This window comes from Ochotona curzoniae, unplaced genomic scaffold, assembly GCF_017591425.1.
Source record: "Ochotona curzoniae isolate NIBS_2020 unplaced genomic scaffold, NIBS_Ocur_1.0 scaffold_4701, whole genome shotgun sequence".
Taxonomy (NCBI): domain Eukaryota; kingdom Metazoa; phylum Chordata; class Mammalia; order Lagomorpha; family Ochotonidae; genus Ochotona; species Ochotona curzoniae.
In genome coordinates, this window is record NW_024467122.1 from 56,479,961 (window position 1) to 56,499,362 (window position 19,402).

The 19,402-nt window shown below is 38.5% G+C and overlaps 1 protein-coding gene across 3 annotated transcripts in view; it reads right to left on the minus strand.

Moving 5' to 3' along the window:
- ATP8B4 (ATPase phospholipid transporting 8B4 (putative)) overlaps positions 1-19,402 on the minus strand; it is a 249,725-nt gene that overhangs the window by 89,675 nt on the left and 140,648 nt on the right. For all 3 annotated transcript variants that reach the window (XM_040969053.1, XM_040969054.1, XM_040969052.1), the window contains exons 8-10: positions 15,880-15,950; positions 11,959-12,041; positions 3,442-3,600 (exon numbers count right to left, since the gene is read on the minus strand). In XM_040969053.1, the coding sequence (XP_040824987.1) occupies positions 3,442-3,600; positions 11,959-12,041; positions 15,880-15,950 (313 nt within the window). The remainder of the gene's footprint in view (positions 1-3,441; positions 3,601-11,958; positions 12,042-15,879; positions 15,951-19,402) is intronic.

Genomic DNA, 19,402 nt, shown 5'->3' on the forward strand with positions numbered 1-19,402 from the left:
CTTGCTCAGTCAAGCTAATGATTTATCTCCAGGCTTTGCTGTCCAGTTGTGAAGGTTGGAAGAAACCTGAGAGTCCATAGATAAACACTTATCTCATTCTCACCTTCTAATCTGGTCATCAGGATGTGTCAATCAAGCATTGTATAAAGTTTCTGAACTTCTCTATTTTCATAATGCATCACCCACCACACACAACTCAAAATACTATCACCTCTCAACCATGAAAGCCCTGCATCGCCCTAACTCAAACTTTCAAAAAACTTTGCACTTTACCTATACCCGTTACATGCTCTCTCCACAACCTGCTATTTCCAAACATTATAATCATGGAAAGAATAAACTTTTCAACATTAATTCTCATGAAAGAACTTCAAAATTTTTATGGAAGTAATCGTGTTGTGACACTGTTGCCAAAACTGCTACTTACAACACCAGTATCCTGTACCAGAATACTGGTTCAAGTCTGATCCACTTCTGATTCAGCTTGCTACTAATGCATCTGGGAATGCAACAGATAACAGTCCAAGAGTTTAGGCCTCGACCATCCACAAGGGAGAACCATTTGCAGTTTGGGCTTCTGGCTTCAGCCTAGTCCAAATTTGCTCATTTCACTCATTTGAGAAGTAAATCAGCAGATGGAAGATCTCACTCTTCTTTTCTCTCTCTATCCCTATCTATTTCTTTTTCTGCCTGTTGTCTTTCCCTGTAACTCTGCCTTTCAAAAAATAAATATTTACAGGACAAAACATTCATGGAAAATTTAAATTTAATTGGATTTTTAATTCTCTTAATTCTATTTTTCTGTGAACATTGTGAAGTTTCGCAGGTTGCCTAAGTTTTCTCATCTGGTGGTCAGAGCCAGAACTTGAACCTCAGCAGATCTAACTTCAACTCTCTTGACTCATTTTTTAAAACTATATGAAATCATCAACCAGTATATATTTAAGATTGTATTTCATTCAGACTCTTAAAATTAAACCAGTGGAAAAGGATCATTAGAAGAGAGTTTATTAAAAAAAAAAAGACTCTTTACAAAAGTGTAGGCAAAAGTACAGGGAAAATAAAATGTTAGTGCAGCAACCAAGAACTTAGCCATCAAGCTATTTCTCTACTTAAACCAGAACGGATGAGCGGAGAGAGGAATTATAGGACCCTGAGAGAAAGGCAGCAAGGATCTGTACCCTTTATGGACAGAGTAGCCAATGTTGAGGGACCTGGCCAGTCTGAAGTGATCACACAGAGATACCTCTGGGAGAAAAAAAAATACCTTGACCTTAACCTTCTCTCTCCTTTTCATTCTTCCCCAGGGCTGACTGACAGAGTCCAACTACAAGTCAGAGTTCAAGAAATCCTCTAATGTAAATCACACGAGTCAGCCTCTGGGACAGAGAAGAGTTGAGAAGAGACCTGAGGCAAAAGGGAGACATCCAGAAAAAAATAAAAGTAAAACCCAAGATAGGGCTGACACTTTCTGACACTTTAAACGAAGAAAATGCTGTCCTCTGCACTCAGACTCGCTTCTCTGGTGAGCGGAAGGAAAGCCATAATTAGAGTGATGGACCCACCTATTAAGGTAAATATTAGACCTTCTAAATGATAGGTTTATAAAGTAAACTACATCAGCATCAACTACATTCCTTGCATAATTCTTCATGGTTGATATATTAATATAGAAATAATAGCCCTTAGTTCATTTTAGATAACTTTCATAAGCTCTATCTGCTCACCTATCGCTAAGTGTCTCAAAAATCAGGAGATCTAAGACACCCATTAACAAAATCAATCATTTTTTCTTCTGCTTGCCATTATTCCAGGAGAGCTTCTTATTAACATCTGTGCCCTAGCTAAAGCCAACACTGCCATGTTCTGCTTACAGATTCCACCTGATGAGGGTGTGCAGGATGCTCCTCACTGTTCCTGCCCATGCACAGACAGACGTTTTCCCAATTGTCAGCCTAGGGTGTGGGCAGTGTGCTCTGCATTGATGATGAAAGAAGGGAAAAGTGTGACAAAGGTTCAGCATTGTCCAACATATGCATTTTTTTCATTGACACTTTCCAGTGTACTCCTCATTATGCCCGTGTTGTTGCAGAAGGAACCAAATGTCCAAAGGAGTAATTAACCAAGGTTACTTGTTACCACAGCTGGCAAACATATCTGAACCCAGATCTTCTCAACTCGAATTGGGCAAATTTATCACCCTATTTTTTTCTATGTAACAATACTCTCCCACTGAGACAAAGTTATAAAGGAAAGCTCTCAACAGCTGTGCTAGTGTATATATAATATGCTGCAGTTGAACTAGGATTGTAAATTAATCATTCAGATGCAAACAAGACACCCCACTTTCTGTAGCAGGGAGCAAACCCAACGGGACCTTCAGAAAGTCTCTGAGTGCACAATACATGATTTTATTTCCCTGACTGAAGAACAAAAGCAGCTGATGAAAGTCATGAAGCCAAACATATTCATCTCCAGATAAAAGCACATCTACTGCTTCACTTCTAGGGATTTCTCAAGTCCCTACAATGGCAGTGCCTCAAGCAGCAAGGTCCCTGTTGACATCCACAGCTGAGAGTACTTAGGGGGAATAGGGAGAACTTCTCTAAGCTTGGAACCCAACTGAGCCCTTAATGAACATGTTGTTGTTGTTGAGGAAAGTCAGTTAAGGAAAAACATCCCAACTTTGATTGCACATATAGTCACTGGCCCCAAATTACATCTTAATTTGGTGTCACAATAAACAAGATTTTTGAAAATCAAGAGCTGGCGATGGAAGTTATGGGTTCAATTTCAGTGGCTTCAGGAAATGGGGCTACTTAAATCTTCCTCAGTAGGAGTGTGCCACCTTGGGGTCACAGAAGTAAAACAGACAAGGGAAAGATGGCAGGATAAAGTCAAAGAGGCACTTCCACTCCCTCCTCTGTCCCTGCACCACTCCCACCAGGCACTGCCACCAGAACCTGTTATCCTGCTTACAAAGAGAAGAAGCAACTGCGGAGCATAAACAGAAATGCCTCCAAGAAGTCTTCTTCAAAAGGGCCTCTTGACCTTTCCAAACAACATTCACAACAGAACAAGGGGCCTTCTTTCATGATTTTCCCTCTTCAAAGGTGGCTGTTTGATACAGAAAATAGCAGGAGCGATTCAGATGTGGTTTAAGGAAACAGAAATTCAACAGTGGGTTTATAAACCGCACTGTGTCATGCGGACCCTGGGATTCTGAAGTTGCAGGTATCAGGGGCTCACTGTACATCAGGACTACCTGAGCTACTTTAAGATCAAAGTCCCTTCCACCTCTGGGTGCCTGCACTCTAAAGTCAACTCCAGAGTTGTGCTGCGCCTTCATGAAAGCACCATTCTCCTTTAAATGTGCAGACCCGTGGGATGTACTGATCTGTGTCACAGGGAGGGGCACACAGATCCACCCCAGGGAAGTACCTGCAAAAACCACCAATCCAAAGCACCAGCTGGTGTTTCTGAGGACACAGCCTCTCAGGATGATCTTCTCATTGTTGAGGGGGTATCTGCTTTCCTTCCAAGACAGGACGCCTGAGAATTGATCTAATTTGTTGTTAGGTGCCTCGCAGACAACAATCCCTGCAAAAGAGAAAGAAAAGCTCTTTATGCTGCCACTCAGACCATCTGCAGTCCTCCACTCCTGTTTTACCACCCTCCCCAGTCATATACACTAGATGTAGCCTTCCTTTTTAAATATCATTATGCCACATGTCCAGCATCATGCTAGGAAAATAAGAGGGGTGGTACAATGATTGAGAACCATCAGACATCTTGCAACACAGCTCTCTGTGCTATCCACACGAGAAACCTCAGGAGTCATAAGATTGTTTTTCCCTTAAAGGAAATCATGCATCTTCACTTCTAGTTTGTAGTAAATGGTTTTTGAAAAGAGAAAGTGAGACTGTTCTAAAAGTTTTTCTTTGAACTTGACGTGAACTGTCCAACAGGCTAAGATGGCATACTTCCAGTTTCACAGCACGAGTTAGTCATCTTTCTGGTCTCAGAGTTTCAGAGATCCTATAGCCCACCACAGACAGAGCTGCATCTCATTTACCACATGTGCCTGGGAATGCGTGTGACTCCTTTCAGCTGTTCTTTGCTTCTTATCTTGATTAGATTCAGAGTTGGGGGGTAGGGGGAACTCACAAAGGCACCATTTAACTTGCCCCAATCTGGCCTGATATTTCTATCTTTTCTCGATTACAAGCCCATTCCAAACACAAGCACATGTCTACTCCATGTCAATGAATCAATTTGTTCCATTATTTCAGTAAGAAAATGCACATTTAGGGTGGGAGTCATTAGATAGAAAAAGAAACCAGAAATAATCTTTGATGAACCTTGTCACAAAACATAAACATTAGATTAATATTCATTTGTCTTGCAAACAAGTGGTATTCAGTTTCTACACGTAAGGAGTAAAAAGATATATATTTTAAAAAAACAGCATGGAGAGAAGGAAAGAGGACTGAGGGGAGAGAAAACAGAGAAGGAAGAAAAAAAAGAGAGTGTAGGTAGATCTGATCAAGTTTCAAGTCAGAATCAGGCAAGAGGTTACTGACTACAAGTTTCCCTCACTCCAAAACAGTAAAACGTACATGAATTTAATCCGTAGCCAACATGGCAGGTTGAAACATTAAAAAAATGTTGTTTGGAAAATAAAGGGAGTGGGGGATTTCTTCAGGATTGACCACAAGTAAAAATGGAGAAATGTCTCCATCATGGTGCCTCCATTCCTCTCCAATGACCTGTTCACCTGCCAGCTGCTTGCACTGGTTGCCTTCTTCCCCAGGAAGTAACCAGTTTTCACATGGCCCGATCACTGCTGGCTAACCAGATAACTAACTTCAGCAGACCTTGCATCACACAGCAGAAACAACTCAACTGAACCCTGAAATAAATAAGGGATTCTGGGCCTCAGGACTGTTTTCCAAACTTGGAGTTAGGTCAAATAAGCCGACAAAGTCATTTCTTACAGCAAGGGAAGAGACTGGATTCTGGTTAGCTTTCATGATAGCCTACCATGGATAATAAGATACAAAATTAACATCGATTTAAATTAGTTTGTTTGACTACATTGTGGATAAGGACTTTTCTAAATTCTCAAAATCTGATTTTTTTTTCTTGACTGATAATTTTCATTCCTGAATTCAGTACAACCTTGAGTATTACCAGCAAAATCTACAGGAAACAATAACAGGTTGATTACTATTCCAATTTCTTGACCAAGGACTCAATTTCTTAGGCTTCAAATTTGACCACAAAAAAAAGTGCTCTGGGCAAAAACATGAACACAATCCCTGCCAATAGGAATATAAAAAACAGGCTTATTTGATCATTTTCATTGTCGTAAGCAAAGACTGTCATGGAGGCAAATACAGCCTTGAACATGTTGGCTCACTCCTCCCTGGCCCCAGGGCTCATCTATTCTGGCCCCACATCAAGGGCGTGGTCTAGACAGACACGGGCAGAAAGGGGTTCTGCTAGGTTCTTGGAAGCCAATCCCCAATTCAGCTTTCTCAAACAGTGTGGGCCCAATGATTGAAGGACTAAACACAGGACCCAGTCAAAACACTGGGGCAGGAAGCAAGCTTATTTTTTTTTTCTGTCATAAGAACCCTTATGCTTCTCTTTTCTTAGCATACAACAAAAAGCTTTCCAATTTCTGGTTTTTCCAGATCTAAAAGAAGTGAGCAAGTTGTTTTCAAGGGAGCGCTAAATTCACCTCTGTATTCCTGTAACGGCCACAGTGTCGACCTAACAGGATCTTAAGGTGGGACAGATGAATGGAAAATAATTCAGATGATTTCAAGGAGTGGGGTTGGAGATGACATGGATATTATAATAAGACTAAAATGATGGAAATGGGGGAGATGGCAGACATTCCTATGGCAATAATGATAAAGGAATATTGAAAGACCAAATAGCAGGGCGGTGATAGAGGTGCTGGTTTGGCAGTCAAACAGGATGCAGCCAAATGGAACTGACACAATGAAATCTAGGAACCTTAAAGCACAGTAGAAGCAACTAAAAATAGATCCTCATCAAAGACTAAAAATCTGACGACCTTTTCCTTTTGTTAATCACATCAGAGAACACAAAAACCAGTTTACAAATTGAAAACAGTCAAGAAAATAATTTCTTACAACGATCATTAGCTGAATACACAGAGCAAAAAAAGTCTTTAATGGGCAATGACACAACAGGGGGAGATTATGTCATTAATTAGGCTGAAATATCAAACTAGCATTCATTTGCCCCTCCAAAGAGGAAAGAGGTAAAAGCAGATAGCAATTCATTCATTTCACAATCATAAAATTTCTAGGCCTTAATAGAGAACTAAACTAGCTACTTTGTTGAATAATTGTCAAGTTGATCAAACTGAAGATTAAAGGACTTTAAGTAGTTCATGAAAAAATATAAAGATGTTTATTTGGGTGTAAAAATGATACTCATGTATATTTCACAAACTTTTGAAGATACCTCAACGTGGAAGTGTAGAGTTTATCATTAATACAGTAACCAATATTCCACATCTTTCTGTAGAAATTGACTTTATTTCCTCTCATTTGTTATATCAGTACTACTAGCATTATCTCTGGATTTGCTGCAGTGCAATTCTTCCATTAGACAAATCATCTATAGCTTAAGACATCACTCTTGTTATACAAAAATTTCTTTAGCCAGGGGCTTGCCCACTAGTGTTGTCCTGGTGGTTATGATAAATATTTTTCTTAGAAGAGTGTCACCTGGGTATTTTCTAAAACCTCTCCAACCTTGTAGCCTCAGCTACTCTCCTCATTATTACCTTAAGAACCATATCAGCACCAGCAAAGAGGCAAGTTGGTCTTCAAGTCTTCATATGCAATCTTTGCCCCAGGCATAAGTTATGCTGTTAAGTTATGCTTCTTTCTAGGTGAGTGGGAATGCTAGCTGCTAGGCCAAAAGTCAACCACAAGATGCTAACTGAGGTTTTTTTTTTTTAAACCAGAAAGAGATGCTTATTTTCCTGTGTTTTAATTACACACATGCTATCCTTTAGAAGGGACCACAAAATACACAAAGATTCCCGAATAAAGAGTCAACCATTCCCTGGTTCAGAAATCAGTATTAACAGTCACACAAAATATGTAAACTTGTCATGAGTTGCAGAAAACAGATCTCAGTCCACTCAGTAACAATATGCAAAAGATTGTTAAACATATTTGGACAATTTACATCCGGGGCTTTCCCAAAGGCCAAAGAATATCCAGTTTACAAATGTGTCATTGACAACCATTTCCAGTTACTTATTTGTCAAAGTTTTTCATTTTCCATAAGATGTTAACTTAAATCAAAGCCACCCTTTTTTATATATCTGAGATAATATTAGATCATGGTATGTATCAACAGACTACATGTCAATACTTTTTCTGATGTTTGAAATGTTTAAAAATATTTATATAAGAACTTTTGAAATAATTGGATTTATCTACAGTAATACAATTCTGTCTGGTGTGCACTGTTCTCACATGTCTGCCAAGCACTTCTACAAATGCTTGTCAGGAATCCTAGCATGCAAACATACTGAAAACACTGCAACTTTTGATCTTTAAAGACTTATTTATTCACCAACATGATCTCGTCCTAGTCTGGATGGACTTGATCTTTGCATCTTCAGAGTATTCTTAGCATGCATGTTTTACCTTGATCAGGAGCTAAATATGTGCTGAATTGCCTTACCCTCCAATGCTGCCTTTCTGCTTGTGGTTTAGAGATAAAGATTCTACATCCTCTGTAGAAGAGACTTCATCAATTTGCTGGGGTTCCTACTCTGTTTTGTCTATTTAGTTGCCATATATGACTATATATGACAATGTAAGAGTTATGAAATTTGTCTGGATATCATCCTAAACTGGAACAAATACTAATATCTTCCTTCAGGAGCAAGAAGAATTTAGAAAGGTAATGTATGTAATTACTTCTCACGGTGACCGACGCATGTGTAGAACCTGAAAACTTTTGGTCATTTACCTTATTTTAAGGACATCCCCATTCCCAGAGCTGTAAGTTCTGTGAAAGTGCACCCTGTGTCTGACTTCTTAACCTCTGTATTTGCAGGCTTAGCAAATCTCTTGGTGTTACATTAAATATACATTTACTGAGTAAATGAATGAATGAATGAAATGCTTGAAAACACAATCAGGAAGACACTGCCCCTGGATAGATATGCAGAAGTGGAGAGGCAAAGAGGCTTGCCCAAGATAACCTGAGACGCAACCCATCTCAGTTTTTAACCTTGTGTGCCCCCACTTAGGGGTCCTCAGTGGAGACATCTCTAGGAGTAAGAATAGAAAAGACAAGTCTTTGGATATGTGGGAGATGGGCAGTTACAGTAACACATCAGAAACTTGCAGTTTGTTGTTACAGAAACTGTTTTGGCAAGTCTTGGGGGGGAAAATCACTTAATAACCAGAAGCAAAAATAATGTCATACCCAGATGTGCCCCGAAGTCACAAGCTGTAAGATAGACACAGCACAGACAAAACATGGGAAAGGGCATGCTTCCAATATCTATCTCATCTATCATTCCTTGCCATAGTTAAGCAAGGCATTTCCAAATGTACGCGATGCTGATGTCATACTTCTACTTAACTAAAGAATGCTATATCTGGTTTTGATCTCTGTTCCAATAGCCTTTTACTAATCATCAGAGAAAAATCCAGAATCTGTTGACACTATTAGAATAAGTTAAAGACAACAAAATTAGAGGTTGGGAAAGAAAATGGAGGATAAAAGGATCAAAAGAACCTTAATAACAGAGATATACTGAATTTTCAACATTTCATATTACATGTTTTCCCTAGGAAACATTAATGAATACATAAATAAATTTGGTGAGTGATACAAAATACAAAAGAAAGAATTACAGAGAAAGACACTGCACAAGGACAAATAACTAACATAAGAAGGGAAAGAGGAAAATGAAAGTGGAAAAAAACCAGAATAGCACAGTCTTGTAGATAAATAACTGAAGATAATATTAGAGTGTGGGTGTTTGAAGAATGAGGGAGAGATTGAAACTAAAATATGCAGACTGGGACTTGGAATGAAGTACATGTAGGGAAAACGAGGAAAATTAAAGCTACTGGAAAAAGCAACTGTGGCAAGGGATTTAGGGTTTGTTAACTGTCTCAACTCTTCTACATTTTTCATACCACAGCTTACATCAGAGACCCTTGAGTTCTTTAAACTTGGCTGCTAACAGGAAAATCTAATTTGTGCTTGCATCAAATTAATCCCCATTAATCCAATCAGATTCCTTCATGGAAACAGGAAATCATCTAATAGGAATAAACCCATAAGACGTCATGTAGCCTTGCAATTTAGAGTGAAATGCCACCTATGGTTTCAGAATGAAATAGTAACTCCAGGACAATTTTCATTTTACCCCAGAAGTGTACCAGCCTCTTGAGTCTGACATGTTTTTCTGAAAAGCAACCACAATTCGACAGTATAGAGCATAAAAGACAAGTGTTATGTTGCCTTTGCTTAGGAAAGCAATTATTAATCGGGAATTGTGTTGCATATCCTGTGTGAGGAAAATTTAGTCCATATCCGTGAGTAGCACTTATTAAAATTAATTTTATGGAGCATTTTTTAAAAACTGCTTTTATATATGGGCAAGTCCTTTATGCTCCCTAAACCTGTTTCGAAATGGCTATACAAGAGTTTTTAGGTCAGAGAGTATTTCTTGCCTTCAACTTTAGCAACAGCATGTATGCAGTTTAAACCAAGGGCAGGGCTGGTGCCATGGCCTAGTTTAGGCCTCTGCCTGAGGCACCGTTATCCCACATCAGCATCAGTTCATGTCCTGGAAGCTCCATTTCCTATCCAGTTCACTGCTAATGACCTGGGAAAGCAGTAGAGGATGGCATGAGAGCTTGGGCCCCCAGCCCCACACGGGAGACCAGAGAAAGTTTCAGACTCCTGGCCTTTGGCCTGGCCCAGTTACTTGGAAAATGAACCAGAGGATCGAAGCTACAAACACAGAAGGCCATCCAAGCTGCATCAGAATATGAAGGAAGCAAGATACAAACCTTTACTTGTTTATGCTGAGTCCAATGTTGTTTGTAACTGCATCATAGTGTAGGTTATTGGTACCAATAGCTATGAAGGGAAACTGAGTGATTTTTAACAGTCATGTTCTACTTTTTAATGGTCAAGAACGCCAAAAATCCCGAATTTCTATCTCTTCATAGACGGACAGATGTATAAATACACAATTTTGCCAACAAAGAAATAAGTAATGGTAAGTTACATTTAAGTTACCCTAAATACTCAATGAGGTATTTAAAGTAAATATTTTGACTCATGAACACATTTGCTTCTCTTGGACTGACATAACAGTAAAATTTTATTGAAAAATATTACTTAGTAATAGATAATTTGGGTTAAACTAATCTGAATAGTTTTGGTCAGAGTTTTGTGGTTAGTTCTCCTTAAAGAATATTTTTCTATAAGCATTTGTTATTCCAGCATTCATTGAAGATAACTTAAAATATTAACAGAATCCAGACAGTGTTTACAAACAAATGCAAAGCACAGACAATATATACTCTATGCTGTACACTGAGGAAACTTATAATGTCAACTTCCCTGTGTCTTAACTTATAAGATCCTGTAAATCCAAAGAACACATCTTAGAAGAAAATGTCAAACTCATAAAGATTTGTTAATATCCCAAAATCAATCTATGTGGGAGTGGTAATATTCAGGGCCAGAATTACAAGTGAGCCAAGCCAGGGAATGTGGAAGGATGGGAGGGCGGTCCCATATGTTCTCCCTACCATCCAGGGCGGTACCTACAACCCTGCCATTATTGTTTCATTCTTCTGACTCCTGAAGGATTTTATGTCTTCATGGTCTCTTAGTCAGAAAATGCTTCCCTCCCTAGAATGGACAGTATCTAGAGATCATTCCATGAATAGTTAAGGACAACCTTAACAGAAAACAATGAAACATAGCTACAAAAGAACAAGCATAGTGACCTGAAGATCAGATGGATTGAATGATGTGAAGATGATGATTTAAAAAAAAATAATAGCCTAACATAAAAGATAACATAAAAGATAACACATACTCAACTGATTGAGAAACCCAAAATTATTCTACCAGCACTGTGGTGTAGTGGATAGAGCCACTGCCTGTAGCACCAGCATTCCATACGGGTGCTGGTTTGAGTTCTGGTGGCCCTGCTTCCAATCCAGTTCCCTGAAAATGTGCATGGGAAAGTAGCAGAAAATTCCTCATGTACTTGGACCTCAGAACTCATATAACAGACCCAAATGAACCTCCTAGTTCCCAGTTTCAGCCTGGCCAAGATTTGACCATTGTGACCATTTGGGGAGTGAACCAGTGAAGATCTTTCTCCATCTTCCTCTCCTTCTCTCTCCCCCTGCCTCATTTCTTTCTAACACTTTTCTTTAGATAAGTTTTAAGAGAGAAGAAAAAATAAACCTAAATATCCTTCCTAAGCACCTACTATCTTCACCAGGCAAAGAAATGAAACAGATGAAATAGGATGACTAATCACCAAGTTTGCAGCTTAGTGTCTGATCTTCACTGTGGCATCAGAAAATAATGGATGGTTGCTAGACTTGGAGTTAGAAAAGTGTGGCCTGCTTTCACCCTCAGCAATTCTGAGGGACTGCAGGGAAGGGCATTATGGATTGAAGGCAACAAGATCTAAAGAACAAAAAAAAGACAAAATGATGAGCTGAGAAAGCCATTCTCTCCTTCATAAACTAATTAACATGAGAAGCGATTACAGACTTTTGTGCCTGCAGATTTTTAATGTTCTACCAACAAATGAAAAGAAACATAACTTGGATCTCAGATAATGGTTTATGATGTTACTTTTTGGTTTTGACATATTTGTGCGATTAAAACACTCACCATCAAATCTTGCAAGTCTGTTAATATCTGCTCCAAGTTCTGAGGTGACCGAGAGTGCATGACGAACTTTAAGGTTTGTTTCCCTATAAAAAATGAGTAACACAACAAGGATTTGTATCTGGAACAGCCCCCACAGCAACCTACCAAAGCAACCAGGTGGGTGTAGTGCATGCAAACCCTCTCAGAAATCCCCTGACCGAAAAGTCATTCACACTTCCCACCATCAAGGCAAAGTGGGCAGCGACTCCTCAGGCTCCGCCCACAGCACATCCGTACAACATAGTAATCTGCCTTGCCATGTGAAGGGCCAGAGAACAGAATAACTATCGTTTCATTCTTACCTACTCAGCCATCATGGGTGAGTTATAAAGCACATCAAGAGTGGGAACAGAGTTGCCAAGTAAAGGCAGCCAACATCATTGCAGAGTTTACTATCTAGTTAGGGGTTTTACATGCAAAACATGGTCACGGTTATTTCACAGTAGCTGCAATCTAAATGAGAAAACGAATACAGCTTTCTATTTCTTCTAGTATCAGCCCAATAAGTCCCTAAGTATAGAATAGTGGAACCAGACAAGCTTAGCTGATCATAGGAAGATGATCATGGTACAGGCAGAATGACACCCACATAGTACAGATGGCCATCTGGCGTTCATGGGACAGCCAGCAAGGAAGATTCTAAAACCATCATGCCTGCCTTGTGCTTAAGGATTTATAGCCCAGTTTTCTCACTGAGTTCAACCTAATTTCCTTCTTCTATAAATTAAAAACAATCTGTCAAGACTCCTGTCATCAGCATAAATGTTTTGTAGTGGATTCAATCAATCAACAAACACCAATTCAGCATGTATTATAATGCCCAGGATATTCAGTGCTGGTCAAGGAAGACTTACTATATTCTTGAAGGAAACAAGTAGGAAAAAAACCAGGTAATATCATATATGGGATTACATGCCAACCCAGGGAATAACTGAGTTTAGAGAGCAGAGAAGCAGATACCCTGAAGGGATATCAATGCAACTTTTATAAATGAGTTTCAGCATAATATTAAAACAATTAAACCCATCTCAAGGAATGGCCATTGGAGAAATCACTTTAGGACAAAGTTGAATGCATAGTTACACTTTGTTTATCTAAAAGCAATCTCATCAATTAGTATCTGCCCATTCCTAGGAGATGAGATGAGTAGGAATTGGACTAGAGAAACTTCTTAGATAAGTCAGGAACAGAACTCAGACTCACAGACAAGAGAGATCAGTGGTGCAGCAGCTCAAGAACCATTCTGCTCATCCATTGGAGCACTTCACGTATCTGATAAAGCCTGTCTCATCAACCAAACCAGACAGCCCTGGCTCTTTCACCTACAGCATGTCATTCATCAAAAAGCATCATTCATTATTTCAAGTTATTTCCTCAGGATTCACTCCAGCATCTCCTACCTTCCAATGTGAAAACTAAAAGGATAATAATCACACGAAGACCCTGTTGATCCTACGAAATATATTTTTCTTGACCCCTGATGAATACCTCGGTATTTCCCATAACCTTTCTTAGTCTGCTGGGTGTCCTGATACTCTTCAAAGTAACTTTCAGTGTAATACAGAAAGATCATATATTCCTTTTGATGTCTTGCAAAATAGTAGGAGGACATGACTACCAACATATTGACAATGACCCAATCTGGAGACAGAATACATAGCCACACCCACTTCCCCATCTCATCTTTAATATTTGGAAAATATCAATCTCGTCTGTTTTTAATCACTTCGTCTTTTCAAGGATTGTATGAAATTGGACTCATACACCATTTGGGATGGACCTTTTATTAAGCATGATACTCTCAAGATTTGAGCAGGTTGCTTATGTATCAATAGCTCATTCCTTTTTGTTGCTGAGTAGTATTCTACGATGTACCAGTCTGTTCAACCACACACAACCACTGAAGGATATATAAGCTGCTTCCCATTCTCAGACATTGTTACTAAAGCTACTATAAATATTCTTGTTCAGATTTCTTAGAGAGCTTTTGTAAATCTTCATTCCTCTGGGATAAAATAAATCAAATTTACTATGTGTGTATTGGTTCAGTTTAGTTTTTCAGAAGTTGCCAGATTTCCAATGTGTCCATAAGATTTTACATTCTCAATACTAATATAAGAGTAATCCTGTATTGCCATGTTTTCTAGCAGTTAGATTTGTCATTATTTTTTAGCCATTCTGATAAGTATGCACATAAATGATTTCTCATTGTGCTTCTAATTTTAATGTTCCTAAGGCTAATGATATTGAAGATCTTTTTAGGTGCTTGTTTTCCATTAGTATATTCCCTTGGGTGAAATGACTGTTCATATCATTTGCCCATTTTCTGTCTGTATGCTTTGCTTCTGCTGTAAAATTGTAAAAATGTTTTTTTATATTCAAGACAAAATTATTTTCAAAGTTAACATCAGATATGTGCTTGCAAATAGTTTCTCCCAATCCACAATTTATCTCTAATGTTCCTGAGAAGATCTGCTGTGGAGCAAAACTTTTTACTTTGATGAGTCTAGTTTATCAGCTTTTTAAAGGATCAATTTTTTTGAGCAAAATCTGAGAATGTTTTGACTAGCTCAAGTCCTCAAACTTTTGTTTTGCAAACATTTTTACTGCTTGAAATGTTTATGTTTAAATTCAATTTCCTTAATAATTATAGAACCACTCAAGTTACCTGTCTCATGTTGACTGTATATTTTGTATTTTTCTAGGAATTTCATATGGATTATCACCAATTTCATCTGAAATGTCAATTTTTGGTGTGCAGAGTTGCTTGTATTTTTTTCCTTATTACCCTTCTGATAGTCTCTGATTCATTAGTGAATTACTCTGCTTCATTTGCAATATTGCTCATTTGTTTCTCTCTTTCAGGCTTCCCAAAGGCATGTCAACTGCATTGAGTTTTCAAACAATTAACCCCATCTCACCATTTTCTTTATTCTTCTTGCTATCAAATTCATTGACTTATCTCCTAATTTGTACTCTTTTATTCTGCTTGATTTTTGTTTATTTTTGCTGTTTTCTAGATTATGAATGCGAAAAATTAGATTATTGATTTAGTTTAGTTTTGTTTTGTTCTTCAAGTAGAGGCATTTAGTGCTATAAGTTTTCATCTCAATACCGTTTTATCTGTCTTGTCTAACACTGCTATGCCCAAACCAGAGATAGGATCACACAGGCCAAACTATTTGGGTAGCTCAATATGGGAATGATTTGGGAGGCAATGGTTAAAGCCAAGAATTCAGGTTTGAGGCCTGGCTTCACATTTAATAACTTTGAGAAAATCACCTACTCTATCGAAGTACTGTTTTATTATCTAAACAATAGGACTTTTATAATACTTACATTAGCATTAAATGATAAAGCCCATTAAAGGAACAGAATAGTCATGCTAAAATGTAGGCAGTTGGGCTCTCTGAAACAGAAATGCTATGCAATTTAAAAACACATTCTAAATTAACATCAGTGTCAAAATTGCATCATTGCCCAGTTTTCTTCTAAGTCTTTCCTTGACACGGTTCCAAACGTTGCCTTTTAAGGTAACATCCTTCCTCCCTTCCTTCCTCAGAATGTCTTATCTCCACCCCTCTCAGTTACCTTAGAGAAGAAAAAAATCACTGGAAATTAGAACAAACTAAAGCTGCTAGGGATTCTCACTGGGTCAGTGATCCTGTGCAAAATTACTTTTTATACATGTTTAACTCAATGTTTTGAAAGAAAATTAAACAGATTCCAAAGTAACTTCAAAATTACAAAATCATTAAAGACAGATTTTGCAATTTGATCTGTTTTTGTCTTTCAAAAAATAATGAAGTTTAATTCATGTTTCTAAAGATATCACATTTAGATCAACTGAAACCCAATCTAACAGATTAAACTATTACTTACCCATCAAGCTCAGCAGTTTCAATATAACAGAGACCATGTGGCTCACTACTTGATAGAAGAAGCAAATCAGCCTATTGTAAAAAAAAAAAAAAAAAAAAAAAAAATCATGACAAAAGAATACTTAGGAAGACTGGCTGGAAGGCTTCCAAGCTACCTCACCCCTGCAGTGTTGATAAGGCAAAAGAGCCTTAAAACAGGTTAAAGAAAGGTGATCCTCAACTACCTCTATGTCAAACGCCTCATTATGTTTGTCCTTCAGATCTGTTCCTATTTTCACATCTCTTGACAGTCACGATACAGAAAGACAGGGAATATCTCATAAATGAATACCCATTTGACTTGCCTTTTCAAAAGACACATAAAACACCTATGTGCTGGCTTTGAGAATGACCAATTTACCCAAACAAAATGAAATCAGCATGAGAGAGTGATCTATACCCCCATGTGTATTGTAGTTCAATTCACAATTAGAGTATGGAATCAAACCAGACGTCCATCAGTTGATGACCAGCTAAAGACAATCTAATTTATGGGTACTATTGACTATAACTCAACTGTCACAAAGAATGAAACCCTGTGTTTTGTAACAAAATGAATACAACTGGAAATATTATGAAATAAGTGAAACAAGCAGTTTCAAAAACACAAATCATACATTATCTCTGATACATGGCAGATAATATAAAATACCCAAAATATGTAATAATGGTCACTATAGAATATGACCGTCTTTTTTTAGTACATGTTTACACTCCAGTGAAACTGTGTTATTCCTATGTTTCACTAGTTGAACAGTATAAATAGTGGTGAGTTAAGCCTGTAAACAGAGGGGATCAAAACTGTCTTTGCAAAAACTGATTAAGAAGGGAGAAGATCCTACAGGGTAGCAAAGGAAGCGTGGTTGTCTTCTTGGAATTTATAAGACGCATGAAATCCTTTTAAATTAAAAAAAATGTTTTAAATGAAAAAGACAAATGAGAAGAAATCTTTCCAATAGGAGCTGGTGTTTTATAGTGGTTAAGCCACTACTTGGGATGCTGGCACCCATTTGGACACTAGTTCAGGTCTTGAATGTTCCACTTCTGCGCCAGCTCCCTGTTAGTGTTCCTGGGAAAGCACCAGAAGATGGCCCAAGTACCTAGACTCCTGCACCCACGGCACATGTTTTAGTGACTTGGTATAATCAGGTAAAATCATGGGGCAGGTAAATAAGTGGGGGAGGGGGGAATGAACTAAGTTAAAAACAAAAAGAAGAAATTTTTAAAATGAAAGCAAACTACAAAACTCAAAGCAATAAGACAAAAAGATGATCGGGGAATCAAAAGAATAGAGAATATAAACTGGAGGCTGAGCAAAAGAGCAAAACAGAAGAGCACACATAGTAAAAAGATGGGGAAAGAATTCATACACTGGATAGTTTATCTTTGCGAGAGATAAATGATTCTATTTTGAGGATTCACTGTGAGCTTCGGAATTATCTGTCGTAATTCAGTTTCAGAATTAGGTGCCTTTCTATATTGGTAACTCGCTTGTCTATTTTATCTCAAGTTTCAAATTTTAATTTATATATAGTAAATTTCACTTTGAAATGCTGAAGGGTTTTGAAGTTTTGAAAACAATTTACTTAAATATCAGCACTTTCTTTTGAGATAGTAATGTAACAATTTTCTATGTCTAAATGTACAACCGTGTCCAGAAATGTAGATGTTTTGCCTTTTTTTATATTAAAAATTGGCTCATTCTCCAATCCTCAAGGTTAAACTTAGAATCAATCCACTCATTTCATTTTCTTAAACTTACAACCCCAAAATAGGCTATGTGAGTGTGCATGTCTAGTTTGTCTAAATGAGCATAAAACAGAGCTGAAAAGTACCTCAGTGACAGCCCCAAAAGGAATACATGGGTTTGCATTCTGTCAAGGCCCCTAACAGCTCCAAACAAAAAAAGCCACTTGTCAAGGCAGGAATTTTCTGACATGTCGGAATCATAACCGAGCAAACCCTTAGAGAGGACATGTCAAAATGCATGTGTCGCACTTGAGTTAAAGGCTACCTATCCAGAAAAACAATTTTTTTTTTGAAAATTGACTTTAAGCCTACTTCCACATTTGCATCTCAATGCATAAAGACATAAGATATCACAGTTTAGTGTGCTGTGGGTCTATGACTCTCTTCCTTTCAGCCTCAAAAGATCAAGAACTTCCTAATTTGAATGACCTGTGATTGAAAAATAGTAATGGCACACAGAGAAAGATGCCTATTGGTATCCAGCACTGCTGTCTCTTCAAGGCTCCCTTGGGGTGAATGACCCCTGATACTGCTTAGTAACTCAGCTCAGTGCATGAACACGCTTCCTTTGGTCAACAGGAAAAGGGAGTTGGGTCCACCACAGTAGAGCATGTGACTGGGGCGCCACTGCCACCTGGTAGAGCATGTGACTGGGGCGCCACTGCCACCTGGTGGCAGGACTCCCTCCACACAGGAGAGAACTTCAAAAGGTATGGAGACAAGTCTATTTTGGTGCAAAATAAAGAAAGAAATTCACGCACACAAGAAGTTTTCAAAGAGTTGATTAAAATTCATATCATGGAGCAACTATGGATGGGTTTCAAAAATGTTTTGCACCTAAAAAATTCTGGTTTTGACTCTGTTTTTTGACTCGGGTGTTTTGTGAGCTTTTTAAATTATTCCCACATAATCCCCACAGGATCTAGGCTGGCTGGCCCAGTTTTAGTGTACTCTGCGAACCCAGGACTTGTACCTTCTCACTTTCTACACCTTTACCTGTCTTCTCCACAGTCATCTTCTCGACGTCTTCTGAATCTGCCTCCTCTTTCCCCACTTGCTGATTCCTGTCCTGCCCTCCCCTCCTTCACCGCTCCTCTCCCTTCCCCACAACTGAATGTTGGCATTTCCTGTCTCCCCTTGAGGTTTTTAATCCAATATGGTTTGGGGTCAACAGGTACGAGGAGTTAAGCAGAGTAAGTAACCCAAGCAGTCATCATCATAAGCCTGTTTTCTCAAAGTGCTCCCAGGAACAATTCTGAAAAGCAAAGGACAAGAGAAACTAGTAATGACCCTGTTGGTCTCTGGTCACTTCTTTTTGCCAGAGATGCTGGGCCTGGAGCAGACCAACCTGCATGCATCCTTCAGGCCCCTCCGTCAGGCAACTCTGAATCTCAGGCCTCCTCCTCCTCAAGCTGGCCCTGTCGGATAAATTTCAGTGGACCCAAATTCTAGGTGATTCAGAAAGCAGTGGTCCAGTGTGTTTAGGATCCTAAAAGCCAACAGGTAGCAAGGCCTTGTTAGATGCCAGGTACTATATCTTAGGAATCCTGCAGTGTGGCTCCTCTGGAAACCACTTTTCAGATGAGTCAAATGAGGCCCAAAAAGATTCAGTACCTGATTCAGGGCCATATAATAAGTTAGTGAGCTCAGATTTAAATTCAGCAGTTTGAGGAGTTTCCCAGATACAAAAATGAAATCTGTTTTGAGGATTTTGTAGTTCAGTGAAGGCAGAATAT